Source organism: Dendrobates tinctorius, unplaced genomic scaffold (assembly GCF_039654945.1).
Source record: "Dendrobates tinctorius isolate UK_male_01 unplaced genomic scaffold, ASM3965494v1 ptg000044l, whole genome shotgun sequence".
In the NCBI taxonomy this organism is placed as follows: Eukaryota; Metazoa; Chordata; class Amphibia; order Anura; family Dendrobatidae; genus Dendrobates; species Dendrobates tinctorius.
The window spans coordinates 15,229,481-15,255,951 of NW_027361712.1; the positions used below are offsets into that span (position 1 = coordinate 15,229,481).

General features: G+C 41.6%; 1 protein-coding gene across 5 annotated transcripts in view; it reads left to right on the top strand.

Annotated features, from left to right (window-relative positions):
* Nucleotides 1-26,471, top strand: part of RABGGTA (Rab geranylgeranyltransferase subunit alpha) — a 116,844-nt gene that overhangs the window by 63,654 nt on the left and 26,719 nt on the right. For all 5 annotated transcript variants that reach the window (XM_073575348.1, XM_073575347.1, XM_073575349.1 and 2 more), the window contains one exon: nucleotides 14,932-15,020. In XM_073575348.1, the coding sequence (XP_073431449.1) occupies nucleotides 14,932-15,020 (89 nt within the window). The remainder of the gene's footprint in view (nucleotides 1-14,931; nucleotides 15,021-26,471) is intronic.

The following is a 26,471-nucleotide window of genomic DNA, read 5'->3' on the forward strand; positions in this document are numbered from 1 at the left end:
ACCCAATTGAAAACTTGTGGAAGGAGCTCAAGATTAAAGTCCACATGAGACACCCAAAGAACCTAGATAACTTGGAGAAGATCTGCATGGAGGAGTGGGCCAAGATAACTCCAGAGACCTGTGCCGGCCTGATCAGGTCTTATAAAAGACGATTATTAGCTGTAATTGCAAACAAGGGTTATTCCACAAAATATTAAACCTAGGGGTTGAATAATAATTGACCCACACTTGTATGTTTAAAATTTATTAAAATTTAACTGAGCAACATAACTTTTTGGTTTGTAAGATTTATGCATCTGTTAATAAATCCTACTCTTGTGTGAAGTTTGAAGGCTCTAACTTATTTGCATCTTATCAAACATGCTAAATCTGCAGGGGGTTGAATACTACTTGTAGGCACTGTACATGCTCAGTAGGGGGTAGTGCTGTGGGGTCGCAGTCGAGAGTCAGGGAAATTTGAGGAGTTGGAGGTTTGACATGCCAACTCCACAGCTGTGGGAGTCAGACATGCATCTTAATGAATGAGGACCACCTGACAAGTGGCTTGTGCTATGCCAGAATTCTTGCTCAAATCCCTCGTCACAGCTTGTCATGAATTAGATAAGCTGTGCCTTCACATCTCCAGTTTGTACCTGTCTTGCCCCAACTCTGCCCATTTTGGGGAAGCTGGGAGAAACTGGCATGAAAACACCAGAAGTCACTTTTTTTTGCAACAAATTATGCAAAAAAAATGATTTTTCAAAGCGATTTACACAAGAATTTTGGCAATATTGCTTTGATGAATTGGGGCTTCAGTTTTCTCCCGGAGGCCGCTGTTTCAGTAAGTCAGCTAGACCGGATTTTAAGTACTATTTACCTGCAGGTACCGTAAATAGCATTTTAGAAGTGACCAGTTCCCTTCTTTTTTTTTTTCTTTTCCAATATTTTTATTTTTAACAAGGGTATAGAGGGGGGGGGTAGAGGGGATGGGGGGGGAGCTGATGTAAGGGTAGGGCAGTAAACATAACAACAAACATAAATTTGCAAAGCAGCAACAATTTGACCCAAGTAAAGCAAGGGACGCAGCCCTTGAAAAAATAGCATTGTAAACAACAAACTATGGTATACAGAGTAGAAGCAAACAGTGCTATGATAGAACATGACTTTGACCTTAACATTATAAAGACCAATATAAGATAATACAGAGGCCAAGAATAATTAAATATAAATGCTAATCAGGTAAGTGATGGAGGGAAAGATTGATCCCATTTGTGCCACTTTCTGTAGAATTGGCCGAAACTATTGTTGGACAGAGCGAACTTAAGTTCGAGGTCTCTGTGTTGTGTAATTAGTTTGACAATGAAGTCAACATCAGGTAAAGTATGACTTTTCCAGTGAAAGGCGATGGCATTTTTGGCGACCATGCAAATATGTATAACAATTCGTTGAAGAGAATTATCTAAGGCAGAGGTATTCAGAGAGAGCAGGGCTAATTGTGGTGTGAAGGTAAATGGTGAACCAGAGAGTTTGGTGATTATAGAGGAAATTCCTGACCAAAAGGTAACAACAGTAGGGCAGCTCCAGAAAATGTGTAATAAATCCCCCTTACAGCCGCATTTTCTCCAACAAAGTGGGGAGTTGGAGACATCTATGTGAGCTAGTCTAGATGGTGTATAGTACCATCTGGTGTATACCTTGAACTGTGATTCCAGGAGAGGCATAGATATTGTAGACCGGTTGGATAATGAAAATGTTTCCTCCCATTCATCTGCAGAGGTAGTGAGGTTGAGAGATTTCTCCCAAGTGAGCATATGGGCGCTTTTGGTAAGAGACAAGTCTTTGTTGAAACAATCATAAATAAATTTATGTCCCCAGAAGATTTGGTGATGCAGGTTAACCAAAATTTTTAGAGACGCCTCTGTAAATCTAGGTTTATTACTTAAGAATAATTTGATATGTTCTCTTAGTAACAAATATTCATGGAAGAAAGAAGAAGGCACTTTGAAGTTATTCTTTATTAAACTGAAACTCAAGTAGTTGGGGCCATTGAAGATGTCACCTATTGTATTTATTTTGAAGTCAGCCCAGTGAGGGGGTGTAGTTTTTCCCAAGAATGTATAGACATGGGTTAAAGGTAGTCTATACAGCGTGGACATTTTTTGGCTACGGCCATCTAATCTAGAGATTTTACACCAGGCCAAGGAAATTGCCTGAAATATCGGGTGAGTGTGGTTATTTGTAGTCAGATTAGAAATGGCTTTGAAAACCAGAGATTTGAGATGATTACCTTTGTTGATGTCTACCTCCAGGTCATGCCATGCGGGAACACTCGTGTCTGATAACCAATGTATACTCTGTTTAATTAACAAAGTATAATAATGAGCGGAGATATTCAGAAGACTAAATCCACCATGAAGTTTCTTTTTGAATAATGTTCTGGTGTCAGTTCTTGTTTTTTTGTGGTTCCAAATAATATTGTTTATTTGCGACTGAATGGCCATTAGGCATGCCGTGGAGATAGGAAGTGGTATGCATCTGAGAATATACAGAATTTTAGGTAATGTAAACAATTTCACCGCTAGGTTCCTCCCCCACCAGGTCAGGTCTCTATCTCTGAAGGTATTGCTGTCCTTCTGAATCGAGTCCGACAACTTACCAGTTCCCTTTTAAGCACTGTGGTTGTGAATGCACAAGGCTGTAAAATGAAAGGGTTACATGGCTTACCAGCTTTCTTAAAATAAAAAGTAAACACATTTGAGATGTGTGATGGAAGCAAGCTACGTAAATATGCACTATTGAAAGACAGTGCCGTGTTTCATAGCTCAAGTTGGCAAAATATATGTAAATTACAATTTGGAACTTCTCGTAAGTAAAGGCTGATGTTACATGTAGCTAATATTTCTATGATTCATTTTATTTCAGTCTCCAAATTCCCAGTGTAAATGGTGGATTCGTTATTGAAATGCTAGAAAAAGTCTTAAACCCTATCACGTGTAAAGGCAAACGTCGTATTTTTATTGATTTTTAGCTGCGTTTTAGTAGTGGCCATAAATACGAAAAGGGTTGTCCAGGACTTGCATACTGATGACCTGTTTGTTATAGGTCAGTAATATTAAATAGGTGAGGGTCCGACATCGGGCAGCCCCCCTCCCACCACCAATCATCTGTTTGCTGCTCCCGTGGTGGTCAGAAGTGTGCAGGGCCACTACACCATAGCTCCATACACAGCTTTTATCAGAACCTATGCAAGAACAGCCACTGTAGTTACTGAGTTATGTTACTAAGCTGTGCTGTTCTAGCTTTGTATCCTTGTTTGCAGTTTCTATGGGTGCTGAAAGTAAGCTGATCTGTAGGGGTACTGCCTGTCAGACCCCCACTAATCTGATATCCTAAGTATAGGATTGCAATATTGTAGTCATGGACAACCTATTGTCATGTGCTTGTTTGGCTGGCTTAGGCTGCATTCACACAATGAGCTATTAGTGTGTTGTTTTTTTTATGCAGCGTATTTTCTATAAAAAAAATTTCAAGTAACGTATTGACTTAATGGTGCAGAGAATCTGTAACATCAAAAGCTCAATGTTGAAACAGCCTTATAGCAATTTTATTTGTAGAATTTTGTTTCCCTACAGTAATTTCTCCTGACCATTTGTTTGTTTCATTGTGGAGAGGGAAACAGGCTCAGTGAAATGAGTAAAATGTATTTTCAAATTCTTATGTATGTGCAAAGGACTGACGGCTTATAATCGTCAATGCTTCAAACAATACTTTCTTTCTCATGTGGTGTCACAACTTGTTCCAGAGCTTCTCACTTGGATGCTACTTGCCCTTTACACACATGAGAATCTGGATCCTGTAATCCTCAGGATTTTGGCATCCTGTGCATGAGGGGGCTTCAGCATTACACCACTCCTGGTTGTAATTTATAGGAAGTTTTGATCCCTTTCCAATTGGTTAAAGATGTTTCATAGCAAGTATAGTGTTGAGCTGATGTTTGCCAGCTATGCTTGTGGAGGAGGTTTTACAAGTGCGGCAGCCATCATATGGACATAGTGCTGGCCTGTGTGTGAGGAAACTGCACTAATGAGAGTTGCTGACTTCACACTGAGAATCAATCAGTTACAAACAAGAAAGTTTGTAACTCTTAGGCTGTGTGCACACGCTGCGGATTAGGTGCGGATTCATCCGCGCAGATTTTATAAAATCCGCAGGTGAAACCGTAGGTCAAAAGACCTGCGGTTTTATCTGCGGATTGCTCTGCGGTTTTGCCCTGCGGTTTTTCATCTCCTCAATGGAGGAGATGGCAAACCACAGCAGAATCCGCAGAATGAATTGACATGTCAATTCTTTCTGCGGATTGAAAACCGCAGATAATCCGCGCGGAAAATTCCGCACCATCTGCATTGCGGTTTTTGATTCCCATAGGGAATTATGGTACTGTACACCGCAGCAGAAACTGCTGCGGGTCCGCAGCGGCCAAAACCGCTGCGGAACCGCGGCAAAATCCGCAGCGTGTGCACACAGCCTAATGTCTGTCTTTGAGCTGCTATTGGCTAGTTGAATGTGATGGAAAGCAAAGATGGTGAAAGCAAAACTGTGCAAAGTTTGTGTTGAAACTCGATTGCAAATATGATTTTTGATTATGCATTTAAGTAATAAAAATAAAGTCCCTAAAGGTGTTGAATAACCACAAGCAGCAATCAACATCCTCATAGGGCATTAACTATATACCACCAATTGGGGCCGTTTAACCCTCCTAATTCTAACTGCTCATTTGAGGGATGGCTAGCTACTTTTTTGTCCCCATTTTTGCAGTGCGGTGTCGCTGGACAACATTTATTACCCCAGGCAGAGTTGTGTCTGCAGGGTCACCAAGCTACATTGGCCTGTAATTTCCTGCCATGAGCAGCATAGATGGAAAAACAGCCCTAGTATTGGACCTCAACTTTCACTGGACTGATTGCTGGTCTAATACTCTGCAATGCTTATCCACTGCAAATAAATATATATATATATATATATATATATATATATATATATATATATATATATATATATATATATATATATATTTTATATATATATATATATATATATATATTACAAAAAGCAAGCCTTGTAAGAAAGTTAGAGCTATTAGAATCCTGAATTGCTATTTTTGTTCATTGTGTGTTTCGAAAATTTAGAAAAAAAGTTTTGTTTTTTTTTGTTTTTAAAAAAGCCTCCCAATAGCAGCAAATAAAAAAGGCAACCTAGCCACTATCCAGATCTCTAAACAGAGAAATTGAGCTTTTCCGTTACTAAGTAACTCAAAGGCGCTGGGAAAAGTGGCATGGCTCCCAGAAACTAATTCTAGTAAAATCCACACTATGAAAGTCAGTTGGCCCCTTCTGAACCCTGCGGCATTTCAAATCTAGAGTTGAGGGAATTTGCTCGGGTTCCCTCTGATTCGGCAAGCTATAGCACTTACTGAATAAACTGCAGAGGGAACCCGGCTTCCTGGATCATGCCATGCACGGAGAGCCCAACACACAGGCTCTCCATGTATCTGCTGTGACACAGCCGCGACACATGCAGCTGCGGCACCGATCAGCTGATCAGCCGGCGTGATCCAGGAAGCCGGGTTCCCTCTGCAGTTTATTTGATAAGCGCTATAGCTTGCCAAATAAGACGGAACCCGAACAAATTCGCTCAACTCTATTCAAAACCACAGTTAACGTCAACATTATAAAGCATTTCAGTGGAAGATAGAATGTGATTGAGTGGGTTTTCCAGGTCTAATGATTCCTCATCCAATTGATAGCTGATCAATGAGAATGGTGGAGATCAGACAGCTGGTGCAGTCAGCTGGAAACTTCTCCAGCAGCTGCTGGAACTAAAATGTATGGCTAGAACCTAAGAAACCCTGTCCGTTGCTTAGTGGTCACAGAAGTACTGCGTCTATCTCACATTGAAGTGAATGTGCCACAGTACTCAATAGCATCATACATTGCTTGGTGGCCACTGCCAAGTTTAGCCTTTACATTGCTTAGGTCGGGCCACTTACGGCATAACTTTCAGCTGATCATGGGCGTGTCGGACCCCCATCAATCTCTTTTATTGAGAGGAGTCCTCAATTGTTAGATGCTGGGAACCTTCTTAGTTTATTGGATGCGTCTCATAAAGCACAAACTGGGCACGATGTATTGGCCACTAAATGGCATAGTTGCAATTTTCACTCTGTAACATCTACTGCAAGCTGTTGAGACAAATCTAGACTCCAAAATCCAAATGGTGTTTCTTACTTTTCAAGCCCTGCAATGTGTCTACACAGTATTGTATTTTGCCATATTTGGGAGAATCATTGTGGGATCCATTTTCTTATATTTATGTTTTTAATGTCTCAATGTTAAACTGTTTAAGAAACAAGCAACTATAGGTCCGAAAAAATCAATTCCTTGAGGTGTATAGTTTCCAAAATGGCTTTCCTTGTGGGGAAGTGACTGCTGTTTTGGTCCCGTGGCAAATGTTACATTGTGTCCAGAATCAGTTGGGCACAAAAGTGCAATTTTAGCTGCAAACCAATTCGGACTTCCAGCACGTTCAGTAGAAAATGCTTGGCACATTCTTCAGTGCATTTTTTTTTAAATTCCTTTTATTACAGGTTGTGAAAATTAAATGTGAAACTAAAGCAATATTTACACCGATGCCCGTACCTTGTACCAGTCATTACACTGGTTACCCATCCAATCCAGAAATCAGTATAGACTTATTACCCTCACCCACAAAGCACTCCATGGCTCAGCACCACCCTAAATCTCGACTCTTGTCTCAATCTACAACACTACCCGTGCCCTCCGTTATGCTAATGACCTGAGGTTAACATTCTCAATAATCAGAATCTCACACTTCCGTCTTCAAGACGTTTCACGTGCTGCGCCAATTTTTTGGAATGCACTACCCAGGATAATTCAATTAATCCCCAATACCCACAGTTTTAAGTGTGCCCTAAAAATGCATTTCTTCAGACTGGCCTACCACCTCAATACATTAATCTAAGTATCCCTGTGTTGCCTATTAATTTTTACCATAACCAGGTTCCTTGTATCATGTTCTCACACACTTTATGCATTTAATGGCCCTCTGTGTCTGTACTGTTACATACTTGGGCAGATAATCGGTTCATGTAGCTTTACATGAACACCCGATTTCTTACATTATAGCTGGTCCAAACAACAAAAGCAATTGTTACCATCCACCTTTCATGTCTTTTCCTCATAGATTGTAAGCTTGCGAGCAGGGTCCCCATTCCTCTTGGTATCTGTTTTTATCTATGTGTTTATTGTTATGCTGTAATGTCTATTGTCTGTACAAGACCCCTCTAAACTGAAAAGCGCTGCGGAATATGTCGACGCTATTGAAATAAAATTATTAATATTTTAGTTAACAAAATGTAATTTGTATTTGTTTTTTCATTCCACTGTGCATTAGTTCCTGGGAAGCACCTGAAGCGTTGACAAACTTCCTGAATGTGGTTTTGAATATTTCAAGGGGTGCAGTGTATGTATGACTATATATACAAGTGCTTCTCAGTAAATTAGAATATCATCAAAAAGTTAATTTCTTTCAGTTCTTCAATACAAAAAGTGAAACTCATATAGTTATTGCAGACATAATGATCTATTTCAAGTGTTTATTTCTGTTTATGTTGATGATTATGGCTTGCAGCAAATGAAAACCCAAAAGCCATTATCTCAGTAAATTAGAATAATTAACAAAAACACCTGCAAAGGCTTCCTAAGCATTTAAAAAGGTCCCTTAGTCTGTTCCGGTATCTTCACAATCATGGGGAAGACTGCTGACTTGACTGATGTCCAGAAGACAATCATTGACACTCTACAAGGAGGGTAAGCAACAAAAGGTCAATGCTAAAAAAGCTGGCTGTTTAGAGTGCTGTGTCCAAGCATATTAATGGAAAGTTTAGTTAGTGGAAGGAAAAAGTGTGGTAGAAAAAGGTGTACAATCAACCGGGGGAACCGCATCCTTGAAAGGATTAAGAAAAAGCCATTCAAAAATTTGGGGAACCATGTCATTTACTGGTGTAGGTCCATTGTGTTTTATCAAGACCAAAGTCAGAACAGCCTTCTACCAGGAAATTATAGAGCACTTCATGCTTCCCTCTGCCGACAAGCTTTTTGGAGATGGAAATTTCATTCTCCAGCAGGACTTGGCACCTGTCCACACTGTCAAAAGTACCAATACCTGGTTTAAAAACAACAGAATCACTGCACTTGATTAGCCAGAAAACTTGCCTGACCTTCACCCCATAGAGAATCTATGAGGTATTGTCAAGAAGAAGATGAGACACCAGACCCAACAATGCAGACGAGCTGAAGGCTGCTATCAAAGCAACCTGGGATTCCATAACATCTCAGCAGTGCCACCGGCTGAACGCCTCCATGCGACGCCGCATTGATGCAGTAATTGATGCAAAAGGAGCCCCAACCAAGTATTGAGTGCATTTACTGAACATACGTGTCAGTAGACCAACATTTTGGATTTTAACCCCCAAGGTTGGTTTGCACGTTCACGACCGGGCCTATTTTTACAATTCTGACCACTGTCCCTTTATGAGGTCATAACTCTGGAACGCTTCTATGGATCCCGGTGATTCTGACATTGTTTTCTCGTGACATATTGTACTTCATGATAGTGGTAAAATTTCATTCAAATAACTTGTGTTTATTTGTGAAAAAAATGGAAATTTGGCGAAAATTTTGAAAATTTCGCAATTTTCCAACTTTGAATTTTTATGCCCTTAAATCACAGAGATACGGCACACAAAAAACTTGATAAGTAACATTTCCCACATGTTTACTTTACATCAGCACAATTTTGGAACCCAAATTTTTTTTGTTAGGAAGTTATAAGGGTTAAAAATTGACCAGCGATATCTCATTTTTGCAACACCATTTTATTTTTACGGACCACATCACATTTGAAGCCACTTTGAGGGGTCTATATGATAGAAAATACCCAAAAGTGACACCATTCTAAAAACTGCACCCCTTAAGGTGCTCAAAACCACATTCAAGAAGTTTATTAATCCTTTAGGTGCGTCACAGGAATTTTTTGAAAATTTAAAAAAAAAAAATGAATATCTAACTTTTTTTCACAAAAAAATACTTCAGGTTCAATTTTTTTTATTTTACCAAGGGTAACAGGACAAATTGGACTGCAAAAGTTATTGTGCAATTTGTCCTGAGTACGCTGACACCTGATATGTTGGGGGGAACCACTGTTTCGGCGCATGGCAGAGCTCAGAAGGGAAGGAGCGCTGTTTGACTTTTTCAATGCAAAATTGGCTGGAATTCAGATCGGATGCCATGTCACGTTTGGAGATCCACTGATGTACCTAAACAGTGGAAACCCCCCCCCCCACAAGTGACCCCATTTTGGAAACTAGACCCCCCCAAGGAACTTATCTAGATATGTGGTGAGAACTTTGAACCCACAAGGGCTTCACAGAAGTTTATAACGTACAGCGGTACAATTAAAAAATCATATTTTTTCCACAAAAATGATCTTTTCACCCCCAATTTTTATTTTCCCAAGGGTAACAGGACCCTAAAAGTTATTGTGCAATTTGTCCTGAGTACGCTGATACCCCACATGTGGGGGTAAACCACTATTTGGGTGCAATACAGAGCTCGGAAGGGAAGCAGCACCATTTGACGTTTTTGGCTGGAATTGAGATCTGACACCATGTCGCGTTTGGAAAGCCCCTGATGTACCAAAACAGGGGAAACCCCCCACAAATGACACCATTTTGGAAACTAGACCCCCAAGGAACTTATCTAGATGTGTGGTTAACACTTTGAACCCCCAAGGGCTTCACAGAAGTTTATAATGCCCAGGCATGAAAATAAAAAAATCGTATTTTTTCCACAAACATGATCAATTAGTCCCCATTTTTTTTATTTTCCCAAGGGTAACAGGAGAAATTGAACCCCAAAAGTTGTTGTCCAATTTGTCCTGAGTACGCTGACACCCCATTTGTGGGAGAAAACTACTGTATGGGCACACGTCGGGGCTCGGAATGGAAGTAGTGACGTTTTGGAATGCAGACTTTGATGGAATGGTCTGCGGGTGTCATGTGCGTTTGGAGAGCCCCTAATCTACCTAAACTATTGAATCTCCCAACAAGTGACCCCATTTTGGACACTAGACCCCCCACGGAACTTATCTAGATGTGTGGTGAGCACTTTGAACCCCCAAGTGCTTCACAGAAGTTTATAACGCCCGGGCGTGAAAATAAAAAAAATCATTTTTTTCCACAAAAATGATATTTTTGCCCCCAATTTTTTATTTTCCTAAAATAACGGTAACAGGAGAAATTGGCCGCCAAAAGTTGTTTTGCAATTTGTCCTGAGTAGGCTGATACCCTACATGTGGGGGTAAAACACTGTTTGGGCGCATGGCAGTGCTTGGAAGGGAAGGAGCACCATTTTTCAACTCAGAATTGGCTGGAATTGAGATCAGACGCCATGTTGCATTTGGAGAGCACCTGATGTGCCCAAACAGTGGAAACCCCCAATTCTAACTCCAACCCTAACGCCAACACACCCCTAGCCCTAACCCTAATGGGAAAATGGAAATAAATACATTTTCTTTTAATTTTATTATTTTTCCCTTACTAAGGGGGTGATAACGGGGGGTTTGATTTACTATTTATGGCGGTATTTATTTTTGGCGGCTGTCGCACGCTAAAAGACGCTTTTTATTGTAAAATTAGTTTTTGCATCACCACATATTGAGAGCTATAATTTTTCCGTATTTTGACTCACTGAGTCATATGAGGTCTTATTTTTTGCGGGATGAGTTGACGTTTTTATTGGTACCGTTTTCGGGCACGTGACATTTTTTGATTGCTTTTTATTCCGATTTTTGGGACGCAGAATGAACAAAAACCAGCGTTTCATGAATATCTTTTGGGGGGATGCATTTACACCGTCCCGCGTGCGGTAAAATTGATAAAGCGGTTTTATTCTTCAGGTCAGTACGGTTACAGCGATATCTCATTTAGGTCGTTTTTTTATGTTTTGGCGCTTTTATGCAATGAAAACTATTTTATATAAAAAATAATTATTTTTGTATCGCTTTATTCTGCAAGCTATAACTTATTTATTTTTTCGCTGACGATGCTGTATGGTGGCTCGTTTTTTGCGGGACAAGATGACGTTTTCAGCGGTACCATGGATATTTATATGTGTCTTTTTGATCGCGCGTTATTGCACTTTTTGTTTGGCGGTATGATAATAAATCATTATTTTTTGCTTCGTTTTTTATTTTTATTTTTTAAGGGGTTCGCTAAAGGGGTTAACTAATGGGATAGTTTTATAGGGCATGTCGTTACGGACGCGGCGATACCTAATATGTGTACTTTTATTGTTTTTTTTTTATTTCCAAAAAATTGATTTATTGGGGGAATTTTTTTTTTTTTTCTAATTTATTTGGCGATTTTTTAAAAATATTTTAACTTTTTTTTTTTTTACTTTATTACATAGTCCCAGGTGGGACATCACTGTCCTGTGATCAGCAATCTGTCACAGGCAGTTCTGCAGACTTCCTCATGCCTGCGCTTTGCAGGCACTGAGGAAGTCAGCTCCCTACAGGCCCCCGAAGGCCCCCGTCACCATCTTGGATTCGGGGGCCTGTAGGGAAATAGACCCCCGCAGCAGCGCTGCACATTGCGCTGCTGTGGGGGGCTTAGGGAAGCACGGAGGGAGCCCTCTCCCTGCCGATGCTTCCCTTTAACCTCCGGTACATCGCGATCATGTTTGATCGCGGTGTGCAAGGGGTTAACGTGTCGGGGGCGGTCCGTGACCGCCCGTGACACACAGTGCCGGGTGTCAGCTGTGATAATCAGCTGACACCCGGCCGCGATCAGCGGCGCTCACTACGTGGGCGCCGCTGATCGCGGTAGACGTACTATCCCGTCCATGGGCATAGGGGCCCGGGTCCCTTGGACGGGATAGTACGTCTGATGTCAGGAAGGGGTTAACATCATTTTTTCAAGCTAAAGTATTATAATTTACTGAGATAATGACTTTTGGGTTTTCATTGGCTGTAAGCCATAATTATCAACATTAACAGAAATAAACACTTGAAATAGATCACTCTGTAATGACTCTATACAATGAGTTTCACTTTTTGTATTGACGAACTGAAATAAATTAACTTCTTGATGATATTCTAATTTAGAGAGAAGCACTTGTGTGCATGTATATATGTATGTGTGTGTGTGTATATATATATATATATATATAAATATATATATTTATATACAGTACCGACCAAAAGTTTGGACACACCTTCTCATTCAAAGAGTTTTCTTTATTTTCATGACTATAAAAATTGTAGATTCACTCTGAAGGCATCAAAACTAGGAATTAACACATGTGGAATTATATAATTAACAAAAAAGTGTGAAACAACTGAAAATATGTCTTATATTCTAGGTTCTTCAAAGTAGACACCTTTTGCTTTGATTACTGCTTTGCACACTCTTGGCATTCTCTTGATGAGCTTCCAGAAGTAGTCACCGGAAATCGTCTTCCTACAGTCTTGAAGGAGTTGGCAGAGATGCTTAGCACTTGTTTGCCCCTTTTGCCTTCACTCTTTAGTCCAGCTCACACAAAACCATCTCGATTGGGTTCAGGTCTGGTGACTGTGGAGGCCAGGTCATCGGCGTAGCACCCCATCACTCTCCTTCTTGGTCAGATAGCCCTTACACAGCCTGGAGGTGTGTTTGGGGTCATTGTCCTGTTGAAAAATAAATGATGGTCCAACTAAACGCAAACCGGATGGAATAGCATGCTGCAAGATGCTGTGTTAGCCATGCTGGTTCAGTATGCCTTCAATTTTGAATAAATCCCCAACAGTGTCACCAGCAAAGCACCCCCACACCATCACACCTCCTCCATGCTTCACGGTGGGAACCAGGCATGTAGAGTCCATCTGTTCACCTTTTCTGCTTCGCACGAAGACATGGTGGTTGGAACCAAAGATCTCAAATTTGGACTCATCAGACCAAAGCACAGATTTCCAGTGGTCTAATGTCCATTCCTTGTGTTCTTTAGCCCAAACAATTCTCTTCTGCTTGTTGCCTGTCCTTAGTACGCAGCTATTTTACCATGATGACCTGTTGCACAAAGTATCCTCTTAACAGTTGTTGTAGAGATGTGTCTGCTGCTAGAACTCTGTGTGGCATTGACACACAGAGTCTCTAGTCTGGTCTCTAATCTGAGCTGCTGTTAACCTGCGATTTCTGAGGCTGGTGACTCGGATGAACTTATCCTCCGCAGCAGAGGTGACTCTTGGTCTTTCTTTCCTGGGGCGGTCCTCATGTGAGCCAGTTTCTTTGTAGCGCTTGATGGTTTTTGCCACTGCACTTGGGGACACTTTCAAAGTTTCCACAATTTTTCGAACTGACTGACCTTCATTTCTTAAAGTAATGATGGCCACTCGTTTTTCTTTACTTAGCTGCTTTTTTTTTTGCCATAAAACAAATTCTAACAGTCTATTCAGTAGGACTATCAGCTGTATATCCACAAGACTTCTGCACAACACAACTGATGGTCCCAACCCCATTTATAAGGCAAGAAATCCCACTTATTAAACCTGACAGGACACACCTGTGAAGTGAAAACCATTTCCGGTGACTACCTCTTGAAGCTCATCAAGAGAATGCCAAGAGTGTGCAAAGCAGTAATCAAAGCAAAAGGTGTCTACTTTGAAGAACCTAGAATATAAGATATATTTTCAGTTGTTTCACACTTTTTTGTTAATTATATAATTCCACATGTGTTAATTCATAGTTTTGATGCCTTCAGAGTGAATCTATAATTTTCATAGTCATGAAAATAAAGAAAACTATGTGAATGAGAACGTGTGTCCAAACGTTTGGTCTGTACTGTATATGTATGTGTGTATATTTATATTTACATAGCGGTAGAAAACAGCAAAACAAAAACAAAACGGTAGCACTAGGCACAGTTCTTGTATTAGCAGGGATCAGCCCGCTCAGCTCAGACCTAAGCAAAAACACAATCACTTCTCTGGAGTGTTCCTTTCCAGACACTGAACACTGCTGCCTTTTGGAGGCCAGCTACTTGAGCCCTAGGTCACACTCTGGGGTGGAGATAAGGTGACATCCTCCCACTCACTCTGTGGATGTCCACATAAAAGTCAGCCCATTATACAAATTAGCTGAACTCCTCACCACAGTTAATGTGCTGGAGGAAAAACTCTGGGTTTTATATCACTGACACCATTAAGTGTAGTGAAACATATCTCCCCTCCAGCACTTTACTCGTGACTATATAGTTATTTATAGATAATTATTTTTATATAATATATGTATATAATATGTAAAGAAGACAGGTTATTTATTAACTGAATTGTGTGCTAGAATTACCTGTTATAAGGACAGAAATTCAAATTTTGTAAATTGCAAACTTTACAAAATTTTTGCCAACTTCTGACTTCTATTTTTTCCCCTTAAAAATAAATTTTCATTGACCAAAGTTCATCGCTAACATGGAGTAAAAATGTGTGATGGATAAACATTCTAAGAATTGCTTTGAGTGGAAAATGCTTTCCAAAGTTATTAAAACATAGTGATACAGGTTAGCTTTGAAAATGGGACTCTGTCAGGATTGTGGGAAGGGGTTAAAGGGATAGTGCAGCACTTTTAGAGCAGTTTTCCTCACAAACTGACCACTATGGACCGGTCTGATCACATGCTTCTCCATCAGCGGCCATTGTATGGACAGAAGAGCTGGTCAGAGTGTGACGAAAGCTGTACAAACAAAGTGACCAATCTCATTAAATATTGTTCAGTATGTTATCTGTGTATGAATTGCTGTCATAATTTGATATCATTCTTTTCATCTCTTCTTTTGTGTATAGGGTGCCTCCTGACTATAATTCTCCTAATGCGTGCCCTTGATCCATTACTGTATGAGAAAGAGTCTCTTTGTTACTTTGATACCCTCAAGGTATGTAACACACTGTGATAAATTATAAGGCTCCTAAATGTCTATTCTGCAGTATTGTAGTATGTTTTAGGTGTCTCTTATTTCATTCTTTGTGCAATGTCAAACTGACTTCAAATGTAGAAAACACAAGTGGTACGCGCCATGCATAAAACATTCCTTTTATTGTTGCTGCATTCTAACGTGAAGCGGTGAGCGTCCGTGACACTACGCTTCTAGATGTGCCAGCACCATGGTGTCACAAGAAACCTCTGTCTTCCAGGATGCCACTCGCTTCCTCCCGTTCACGTTTTAATGCGGTCATAATAAAGAGAGGTTTTATGGATGGCGAGCGCCACTTGTGTTTTCTATATTAGAAGTCTTACTATTTTTTCAAGTTGAGCACTCCGATTTCCAACAGTTGCAGTGTATGTTCTGTCTCATTAGGAGGTGTCTGAATAGTGCTGGATTTCCCCTTTTTTGTGTGAAATTGAACCTTGAACCTACACACACACAGGATGGCATTACCTCAAAGAATTGACTCTTATGCAGGGAACATTGGAATCCTAGGCATGCTTCTTTCTAATGTCTACATCAGCCCATTCATGTGAACCTTTCATACAGGTGCTCTGTTGGAGGTAGCAGTGAAGTCGCTTCGACAAGTTATAGAGCGGAATTACTAAGTGTTAGTCAAACTGACAATACTCTCATTTAATCGTATAGGACTTAGATTTAATGGATAGGTTGTCATCAGGTTACTTTACTATGTAATCCGAGAGCAGCATAACGTAGGGTCTAACACCCTGATAGCAGCGATGTGTGGCTCACTCATCTTTGTGGCCTTATTTTAATACAATCAGTGTTTTCTCTGCTGCAGAGCTCAGAATGCTGATCCCTGTATAACCCCACCCACACCACATTGGCAGCTTTATATACATTGTACGTAGACAGAAAGCTGCTAATTAAATTAATTCTTAAGGCACCACTCCAGCGGTTTTTGTGCTTTCTTTTTGTTTGTTTTTTTTTACCGTTGGAGTGGTGCTTCTAATGTAAGGTTCCTGCCTGTAGTATTATACTCGCCTGCTGCAGTCTTCATTATTTTTCGCCACTGCTCTGGTCCCACAGTGCCATCTTGTGACTGCAGCTTCTGACTTGCCAAATGTAAGAAGTTACATCACAAGCTGTAAATGCAAGTCTGAGAGCCTGAATGAGACTCTCTTAAACTCTTGTCAGGAGGTGATTTGACTGGAGATCGCCAGCAGCGATAGAAGATGGAGCTAGCGCAGGTAAGTATGTGAGTAGTGTCCAGTTCCTTAGATTAGACACACCACTCCAGCACTGCAATAAAGAAATAAACCTCTGGAGTGGCACTTTAAGAACACTGTAAGGGCCCCGTCACACATAGCGATCTCGCTAGCGAGATCGCTGCTGAGTCACAAGTTTTGTGACACAACAGCTATCTCACCAGCGAGATCGCTGTGTGTGACAGCGATCAGCGACCGGCCTCCCTGCCGGTATCACTGTAGGAAAGCCCAGGACTTTTCTTTGGTCGCTGGTCTCCCGCTGGCCAACACGCATCGCTGCTTGTGACAGGCGGGAGACCAGCGATCAGCTGGTAACTAACGTACACATCGGGTATCCAAGGGACGTGCATCCCTTAGAAACCCGATGTGTACGTTAGTTACCAGCGCGCTGATGCAGGGAGCTAGAAACTAACGTACACATCGGGTATCTAAGGGACGCACATCACTTGGATACCCGATGTGTACGTTAGTTACCAGCTCCCTTCATCAGCGCGCTGGTAACTAATGAACACAGGGACGCCGCGCGCTCGGCGTCTCTGTGCTGATCGCTGGTGAAGCTGTCTGTTTGATATCGTTGTCGGGATCGCTGGTGAGTCGTTATGTCGTCGTGAGTCGTTATGTGTGACGGGGACTTTACAGTGGGAGACATATATCCAAGAAGTATCATTTCTCCTTGTGGAGAATGACATGCTAAGCATGTCTTGGCCTGGCTTGTCTTTTCTTCTAAGTCATGTAACAAGGCTCGTTATTGACTTTTAGGATTGCTACTTCCAATAGGTGGCACTAGAGTTCTAGTCCTCTTCCTCTCTGAAGAGACAATTTGCATAATTAGTGGGAGACATGAGACGCCTAGTCCTGTAGTGATAATTTCCAGTTGATTAAAACGCTGATTTTTTTGAAACCCACAACCTAGTAAATGAATCATTGGTAGAATCGGGTCTCGGACTCCTACATTATGCTGCTTTCAGATTTCATGGCAATACCAGCTGACATTCCTTTGAAATCTTATTTTATATTCTTCAAAATTTTATAGATCTTGTCAGGAGCACTAGTAGAAAAAACTAAAGATAATCCTTTTTACTGCACACAGAATTTCCATTCGTGCAGTTTTGAATTCCTCCCCTATATACAGTCATATGTTAAAGTTTGGGCACCCCTATTAATGTTAACCTTTTTTCTTTATAACAATTTTGGTTTTTGCAACAGCTATTTCAGTTTCATATATCTAATAACTGATGGACTCAGTTATATTTCTAGATTCAAATGAGGTTTTGAACAGCTGACATGTGCCCGCAATAGGCGCAGGTGGAATTGCGATCTGCCTGCGCCTATTAACTAGTTAAATGCCGCTGTCAAACGCTGACAGCGGCATTTAACCCCTTCATGACATGCTCCATACTAGTACTGCGCATGTCGTGTCTACCCCTTTGATGTGGGCTCCGGCGCTGAGCCCACATCAAAGTCGGGACATGTCAGCTGTTTTGAACAGCTGACGTGTGCCCGCAATAGGCGCGAGTGGAATCGCGATCCGCCTGCGCCTATTAACTAGATAACCAGAGGTCTCCTCTATGGTTGTTGATGGCAGATTGCTATGAGTGACACCCTGCGGCAATGCTGTCATTCTACTATATAGAGGTGATCTATGCATCGCCTCTATGTAGCAGAGGCGATCCAGTTGTGACAGCTTCTAGCCTAGGCTATTAAAGCATGCCAAAAGTAAAAAAATAAGTGTTTAAAAATATTAAAAATAAATAAATAAAAAAAACCCCATAAGTTCAAATCACCCCCTTTTCGCCCCCATCAAAACAAAACAAAAAAAATCAAATCTACACATATTAGGTATCGCGGCGTTAAGAATTGCCCAATCTATCAATTAAAAAAAAAAGGATTAACCTGATCGCTAAACGGCGTAGCGAGAAAAAAAATCAAAGTTACGCCTGAATTACGTTTTTTTGGTCGCTGCGACATTGCATTAAAATGCAATAACTGACCATCAAAAGAACGAATCTGCACAAAACTGGTATCATTAAAAACGTCAGCCCGTCCCGCAAAAAGTAAGCCCTCACCCAACCCGAGATCACGAAAAATGGAGATGCTATAGATATCGGAAAATGGCGCAATTTTTTTTTTCTAGCAAACGTTGGAATTTTTTTTCACCACTTAGATAAAAAAAAAAAAAACAACCTAGATATGTTTGGTGTCTATGAACTCGTAATGACCTGGAGAATCATAATGGCGGGTCAGTTTTAGCATTTAGTGAACCTAGCAAAAAAGCCAAACAAAAAACAAGTGTGGGATTGCACTTTTTATTTTTTGCAATTTCACCTCATTTGTAATTTTTTTCCTGTTTTCGAGTACACGATATGGTAAAACCAGTGATGTCGTTCAAAAGTACAACTCGTCCCACAAAAAATAAGCCCTCACATGGCCATATTGATGAAAAAATAAAAAAGTTATGGCTCTGGGAAGAAGGGGAGCGAAAAACAGAAACGCAAACCCGAAAAAGGGCTCCGTCTTGAAGGGGTTAACCAGCGCTTCCGGCCGCGCGGCAGGTAATGCGCGCATCGCTGAACCCCGTCACGTGATCTCCTAGAGATCTCTGATTGTTGATGCCGGATTGCTATGAGTGCCAACCGGTGGTCGGCGCTCATAACAGTTCTGTATTTCTGTTACATATAAGCGATCTGAGCATCGCCTATATGTAGCAAAGCTGATCGTGCTATGGTAGCTTCTATCCTCCCATAGAGGCTATTGAAGTATGCCAAAAGTTAAAAGTTTTAAAAGAATAAAAAAAAACCTAAAAGTTTAATCACCCCCCTTTCGCCCAATTCAAAATAAAACAACAAAAAAATCACACCTACACATATTGGGTGTCGCCGCATTCAGAATCGCCTGATCTATCAATAAAAAAAGGATTAACCCGATCACTAAACGGCGTAGCAAGAAAAAAAATCAAAACAGCAGAATTACGTTTTTTCTAGTCGCTGTGACATTGCATTAAAATGCAATAACGGGCGAGCAAAAGAACGTATCTGCACAAAAGTGGTATCATTAAAAACGTCAGCACGGTGTGCAAAAAATAAACCCTCACCCAACCCCAGATTACGAAAAATGGAGACGCTACATATCTCGGAAGATGGTGCAATTTTTTTTTTATTTTTTTTTTTACAAGCTTTTGGAATTTTTTTTTACCACTTAGATAAAAAAAGAACCTAGACATGTTTGGTATCTATGAACTTGTAATGACCTGGAGAATCATATTGCTAGGTCAGTTTTTGCACTTAGTGAACCTAGCAAAAAAGCCAAGCAAAAAGCAAGTGTGGGATTGCACCTGAATTTTTTCCCCCCGTTTTGTAGTACAGGACTTTGTAAAACCAATGATGTCGTTCAAAAGTACAACTCGTCCCACAAAAAACAAGCCCTCGCACGGCCATATTGACAGAAAAATAAAAAGTTATTGCTCTGGGAAGAAGTGGAGCGAAAAATGAAAATGCAAAACCAAAAATACCCCTGGTCGTTAAGGGGTTAAGAGGGCAGGGACAGTACCAAAACACCCCTTTTAAGTTTCTTGTCTTCGCCACACATGAATGATAGGCCTGTCCTATTTTGATCCAATTTGTGGACCAGAATCACCCATTCAAGTCAATTGGCAGTAAAAAAAAAAAAAAAAAAAAAAGCTCTCAAATTACACACAGATGGCATCCTATTGCTATTAGTGTTTAACCAATTGGATTAGTCTTCAGGAACGTAAACATTGCTGCTGTTGACAGTCCTGAAGATGGCACTCTTGGGTCCAAAATGGATTAGAGTCAAAGGTCATTAAGGAAGTAGGTCAAAGTGGTAATCCTCCAAGGCCATCATCTTCCTGTGAATGGCATCCTTGCACGTAGGAAAGGTATTTATGACAAGGGCCTGAGGCCGGCTGTCCATTGCAAGCACAGGTGTGCCCTCTAACAAAGCCTTTAGATTGAGATACTGTATTACCAAAACGAAAATGCATATGAAAAAAAACATAATGGGGGTTATGTGTATGGTTAACAGGAGTAACTTGTTGGTAATTTCTAATGTTCAACATTCCTCAAGTTAATTGCTTATTGACCCCTATCAGCATGTTGTCCATTTTTGGTCCAAATGTTGCTAATGTTTGTTTCTAACAATCATTGCATGGACTTGCCTATTTATTTTATTCTTATATTGCACTACTAACTCCACAGCACTTGGCAGAGGCCATCACTGTCCCCATTGAGGCTCACAATCTAAATTCCCTACCAGCATGTCTATCGTGTGAGAGAAAATGCATGTAAACAAGGGGAGTACATACAAACTCCTTGCAGATGTTTTTCTTGGAATTTGAACACAAGACCCCAGCTAACCATTGAGCCACTACACTGTACCTACTAGCAAGGCAGAAATTATCTCTTAAAACTGTACGGGAGGACATGGAAAGGAACAAGCAAGTTACAGCGGGATGTGGAGGACACAAGTTTACGAGCTGCCATGATGGATTTGATAGTTGGTGTCAGAGTGACCTCCTGTCTACACAGACATGACAAACCTGCTGATGAGGAAAGGTTCTAAATATGAGGATGCAACTAAGCTAACAAACATGGCTAGAATATCGCTAGTGAGTTTGCATTATATGTACAAACAAAATTGATGGAATGTGTCTTTAACTCCTTTATGACGTATGATGTACATTTATGTCTTCTGTGTCTTTGCCTTTTGATGCTGACTTGCAAATAGTACCTAGGTGGGTGGGGGTGCCGTGCAGACATCAGCGACCCAGAATCCACTGTTGGACAGCTGACCAACAGTAGATTCTGGGTCGCTGATCTCTACATGGCACCCCCACCCATCCAGGTACTATTTGACTCAGGCTCCATGCCCAGCGCCTAGTGCATTACTAGGCACATTTAAAGTGACTATGGTGTCACTTCTACTATCACACTGAAGGCGATTAACTTCTATACTGCAGTCTCTTACTGATGAAGGCCAGTGAGGCCGAAACGTCTATTGTTTTCTAGCTGCATTAAAAAATCCAAAAAATATTCTAGAAGTTGAGTGCCAAGTTTTCTTTATTATTAAAACTGTAATCTGATCAGTAAATGGCGTAATAAGAAAAAATGTAAAGGCCAGAGCTGCTTTACTCTGTCGCCTCATTGGGGGACACAGAACCATGAGTGTTATGCTGCTGTCCACTAGGAGGCGACACTATGCATTATCTGAAAAAGATTAACTATGGCTCCTCCTCTGCAGTATACACCCCTGGACGGCGTCAGCCTTCTCCAGTTTTTGCTTAGTGTCGCAAGGAGGCACACCTAAAGGATTTTTCTTTTTTTCCGTTTTTTTCTTCCGGATGACAGATGAAGAAAAGTGAGTCTCCTCAGTGAGACTCCCGGCATGGCTCCTTCCTCGGCCCCCTATTATGGGGTGCCCAGTTGAAGTTGAGATGGCGGTTCCCCATGTCGCTCCGTCCCCAGTCCTGCGGGTGCTGGTTCGAAGTTGAGACCCCCCTCCTTCCCCAATTCCTTTTGGTCTTGTGTTGAGGTCGAGGCGAGGAAGAAGCCCCCTGACGGTGACAGCAGCACCCTCCCTAATCCCCCTCTGGGGGTATTAGGTTGAGACGCCGCAGGTAGGGTCTGTCCATGGCAACCTACGCAGCATCCATGGACCCCAGCCAGCTGCGGGCTCCTGTCGGGGCCGGGGGGAGTACAGGCAGGCATAGCACATGCAGACACAGGGCTCTATGCGCCCCTGTGTCTGCGGCAGCATTACTCTACAGCGCCACAGGGGAACACATCACAGGGCCCCGCTTCAGGTTGTGGCCCCACCGCTAGCCTGCCTTTCAATCAAGGGGGTCCGGTTAAAATCCGGCCCCACCCCCCCCCCGGACTACCGCGCCGGCCTGGAGCCCTTCCTGGGCATAGAAGTCTAATTTAGGCCGCGGCTTCGGCCTAGCTGAGGTCGCCGCCTCCTCCCCGCCCCCCGGATGACAAATATGACACTCCACAGTGTCATAGAAGGGGCAGATCGAGGCAGAAAGGGCGCGCTTTTACATGGCCCTGCTTGCTTTTTTTCAGCTCTCCGCCCCCATCTTCTCCCTCCTCATCTCCTCGGCAGCCATCTTCGCTGCAGCAGACGCTGTCTCATACAGCAGCAGCAACGCCAGCAGTCTCCGGGGGGCACAGGACTGTGAATTGTCAGCGCTGGACCTAGGGGCAGACTGGTGGTTAAGATCACAGCCGGGTTCTCCTTACTCGGCTGTGAATACTTATTACCTGCAAGGTTTTCCTATAGTCTCCCCTGCGTAGTCACCCCTGTACAGTCCTCTGCTAGCCAGCCTCTTTGCACTATGCCGGGCTCACGGAAAAGAACCAGGCAGGACTTTTTTTATGCTTTCTGTACAGCCTGCAAAGCCACTCTCTCCAGTGACAGCACGAACCCACCCGCACTGCAAGGATTGTATCCAAAATGCTGGGTCAGAGCCCCAGGAAGCCCCTATCATTGCTTCAGCGGCCGCTACCACGCCGGAATGGGCTACCCAGATGTCGCAGTCTATGACACAGTCCATAGATAACCTGACCTCCACATTACTCCTGGCTCTGCAGGGTCATGTCTCGGCTATGAGTGTTACCCAGCAAAGGGACAGCTCCACCCAGGGACAGGCCTTTTTTGGCTCTCCCAGACGTTATCCTCACAAAAAAGTGCCCACACACAATTAAATACCCAAAAGAGGGTGATATACCACAAGTCAATGCTATTGTCACCTTGTGGCAACCTTAATTTCTAATTAAGAATAGGTGCCACACAATGGTACATCTTAAAAAACAATCTTTATTATACAAAAATGCACAATTGAAACCAATAAAAAGAAGGTGCCAGACCAAATTGACAGAGACCCATTAATTATGGGAGCATAACACTACAGCAATAGAAGGTATAACTGTATGGCATAACATTAGATATTGCTTCATTCCCAAAAGGGGGGGGGCACAAAAAGAGACATAAGCAATGCAGAGTGATATAGTCCCCTGTTAACAAGTCTCAACTACCACCAGGCATATTACTGAAGTTAGTGGGACAATCACGTATAGTCCCTAATGCCTTCCCTATCGGTGCCACATGCTAAATAAACAAGCCAAATGTGTCATTTGTTGCCATAACTACATACCGCAAGCTGGTGGTGCTTCCCCGGCGTCCTATATGCCCCGACGCGTGTTTCGCACTGCATCATGGAGGCGTGTCAGAGAAGGGGGCAATCCCATTTAAATACACAAGAACTCCTCTCGTCATTGGCCGCTATCAAAGTGTCACACCTGACTAAAAAGCGTCATCATCCTGTGTCTACTCACTGTGCCTACGTGAAGAAGGTCCTGTGCCTTCCAGACGAGACTAAAAGCGGCGCATGCACGTAATCATGTGATCTCCGCCGTCCAATAGGAGGAATGATTAGCGGTCACGTGGTCCGGGTAACACCAGGTCCTATTAGGATACCGAGGAACACCGCAGACTGCTGAAAATTCCTCAAGGCGTTACACGATCCCGGCATGCGCACAGTCTCTCAGCATGAAGAGCAAAAATAGCCTAATAAAGGGGACAATTTAATCAGTTAAAGTGTAAATACCATGTAAAATGTTGATATAAATTAGAATAAGATGGAAGAGCAGCAGCTAAAATGGTGTACATGGCAAGGAAGAACTATTTCATTATGGGCACCGAATACTAAAATATTACACTAAATTATCAGCAGTATTTATTACTCCATGGAAAAAACATTGTACACCTATAAATACAACACCATTATAAATTGGCCACCATTAAAGGTGATGACACGTTACTATATAAACCTTCCCACAGGGACATTCAGCGTGATATATGACACCCTTAGACGAGCAAATGATGTGTGTCCTGATGTCAAATTTTCTAGACCGATCAAAGTTGAAGAAGGAAAAACCCCTTTGCATGTTAGCGCAGCCCTTACAAAGGTCGCAAGGGAAGAAACCTTCACGCCTGGAGTTTCTTCCAGACCTTGCCCTCCCTTTTGGATCATATGCACTATGAACCAGGATATCTCGTAAATTTGGGGCTCTCTTGGCCACGAGAGATGGTGATGCTGGTAGACATATTTTAAGTACAGGATCCGTGAAAAGAATTTTCCAATGTTTCTCAATGATCCTTTTAAAATCAAACCATCTACTGTTATAATTTGTAATAAACCTTACCTGATCATCAGGTCCATTATGAGTTAAAATGGGTAGATTTTTATGTAACAATTGATCCCTTGTTGTGTTCTTAGCTCTATTATATCCTCTCTGAATGGCCTGATGACTATATCCCCGGTCTCGAAATCGTTCCTTTAAGATCTTGGACTGTTCCTCAAATTGGGATTCTTCTGAACAGATCCGCTTGACGCGTAAGAATTGGCCAATCGGTATGCCAGCTATTGTTGATTTGAGGTGAGCCGATGAGACATGAAGAAGAGAATTGGTAGATGTAGGCTTACGATAAATAGTGGTGGACAGGCGGCCATTTGGAAGCACTGTAATTGATAAGTCAAGGAAGTTGATTTTACGCCCAAAGTTGAAGGTCAATTTTATGTTTTGATCATTTATATTTAGTCTATTCATGAATAGTTCTAATTCTCCAACTGAACCCTCCCAGATGAAGAGAATGTCATCGATGTAGCGGATACAATTATGGACCCGATCTACACCGACAACATCCTCCCCCTGGAATATGGACCACTCCCATGAACAAATTAGCATAAGAGGGGGCACAAGAAGCCCCCATAGCAGTGCCCCTGTTGTAAGAATATTTTTCCATCAAATGTAAATACATTGAGTCAAAATAAACCTCAAAAGTGTTAAAATAAATGATGCCATCTCTACATCGATATTGCTTTGTCCCAAATACTTTTTAACTGCTTTTAATCCATTGATGTGTTCAATGGAGGAATATAGTGCCTCCACATCGGCTGTAACCAAGATCATTTCATCAGTTAATTGGAGGTCTTCCAAATTTCCCAATGCCGCAGTTGTGTCCTTAATGAAGGATGGTAATTGTACAACAAGGGGTTTTAGAAAATATTCAACCACATCACAGATCATCTCACATAGGCCTTCATTAGCAGAAATTATTGGTCTCCCTGGGGGATTCTGCGGATCCTTATGCACCTTCGGAATGAGGTAAAAGGATGCCAACCTAGTTGAAAATTTTTTATATATTTCCAAAAGGTTTTTTTGGGGATGACGTTGTCTTCATAGGCTTTTGTCAGGATCTCAATCAATTCCCCCTTAAACTTACCAAGGGGGTTGTAAGTGAGCAGCTTGTACTCCACAGAATTGTTAAGAATTTTATATGCCTGGATTTCATACATCATATTGGGCCAAACTACTATATTACCGCCTTTGTCAGCCATTTTGAAGACAACATCATCCCATTCCTTTAATTGTTGTAAGGCCTCCCTCTTAATCCTACTCAAATTATGAAAGGACTCATCTTTAGACTTCTTAATCTCCTCGATTTCCAATGAAACCATCTTGGTAAAAGTATCTACCGCTGGTACTAAAGTTAGTGATGGAAATTTTTTTGATTTATTAAATTTCCTCACTGGGAAATCAATACTCACCGTTGGGCTGTTTTCATCAATTAAAGATTCAAGAGTCTCCAAAGCCTGCTGTTCCTCTATACTAGAGAGATCTGTTGCCCCCTCCCCTCTGTGATGCAGTTTCTTCAAAATCAATTTTCTTGAAAAAAGGTGGAGCTCCTTTTTAACTGTGAATAAATCAAGATCAGATGAAGGAGAAAAGGTCAGGCCCCTAGATAGAACATTCTCCTGAGCCATTGTAAGCTGGTGTGAAGATAAATTTATTACCTTAATGCCATCCTTTTCTCTCTTCCTTGTTACTGGATTTTTCTTAAACATCTGCCTAGTTCTTGGGCCATGCCTCTCCTCATAAGTTGATCCACCTCCTTCACTCATGGAGGAACCAGAAACAATTGAGGAACTCCTAGAGTAACTCCTCTTAATTGGTTCTTTCTTCATTTGCCAGCGAAAAATTTTATTTGACTCAAAATCTCCCACATCTCTCTCATACTTCTTCTGTTCGTAATAATATTGTTCTCCCATTTTTCCACCTCTTTATCTAGATTTTTAATCATTTCCTGAAAA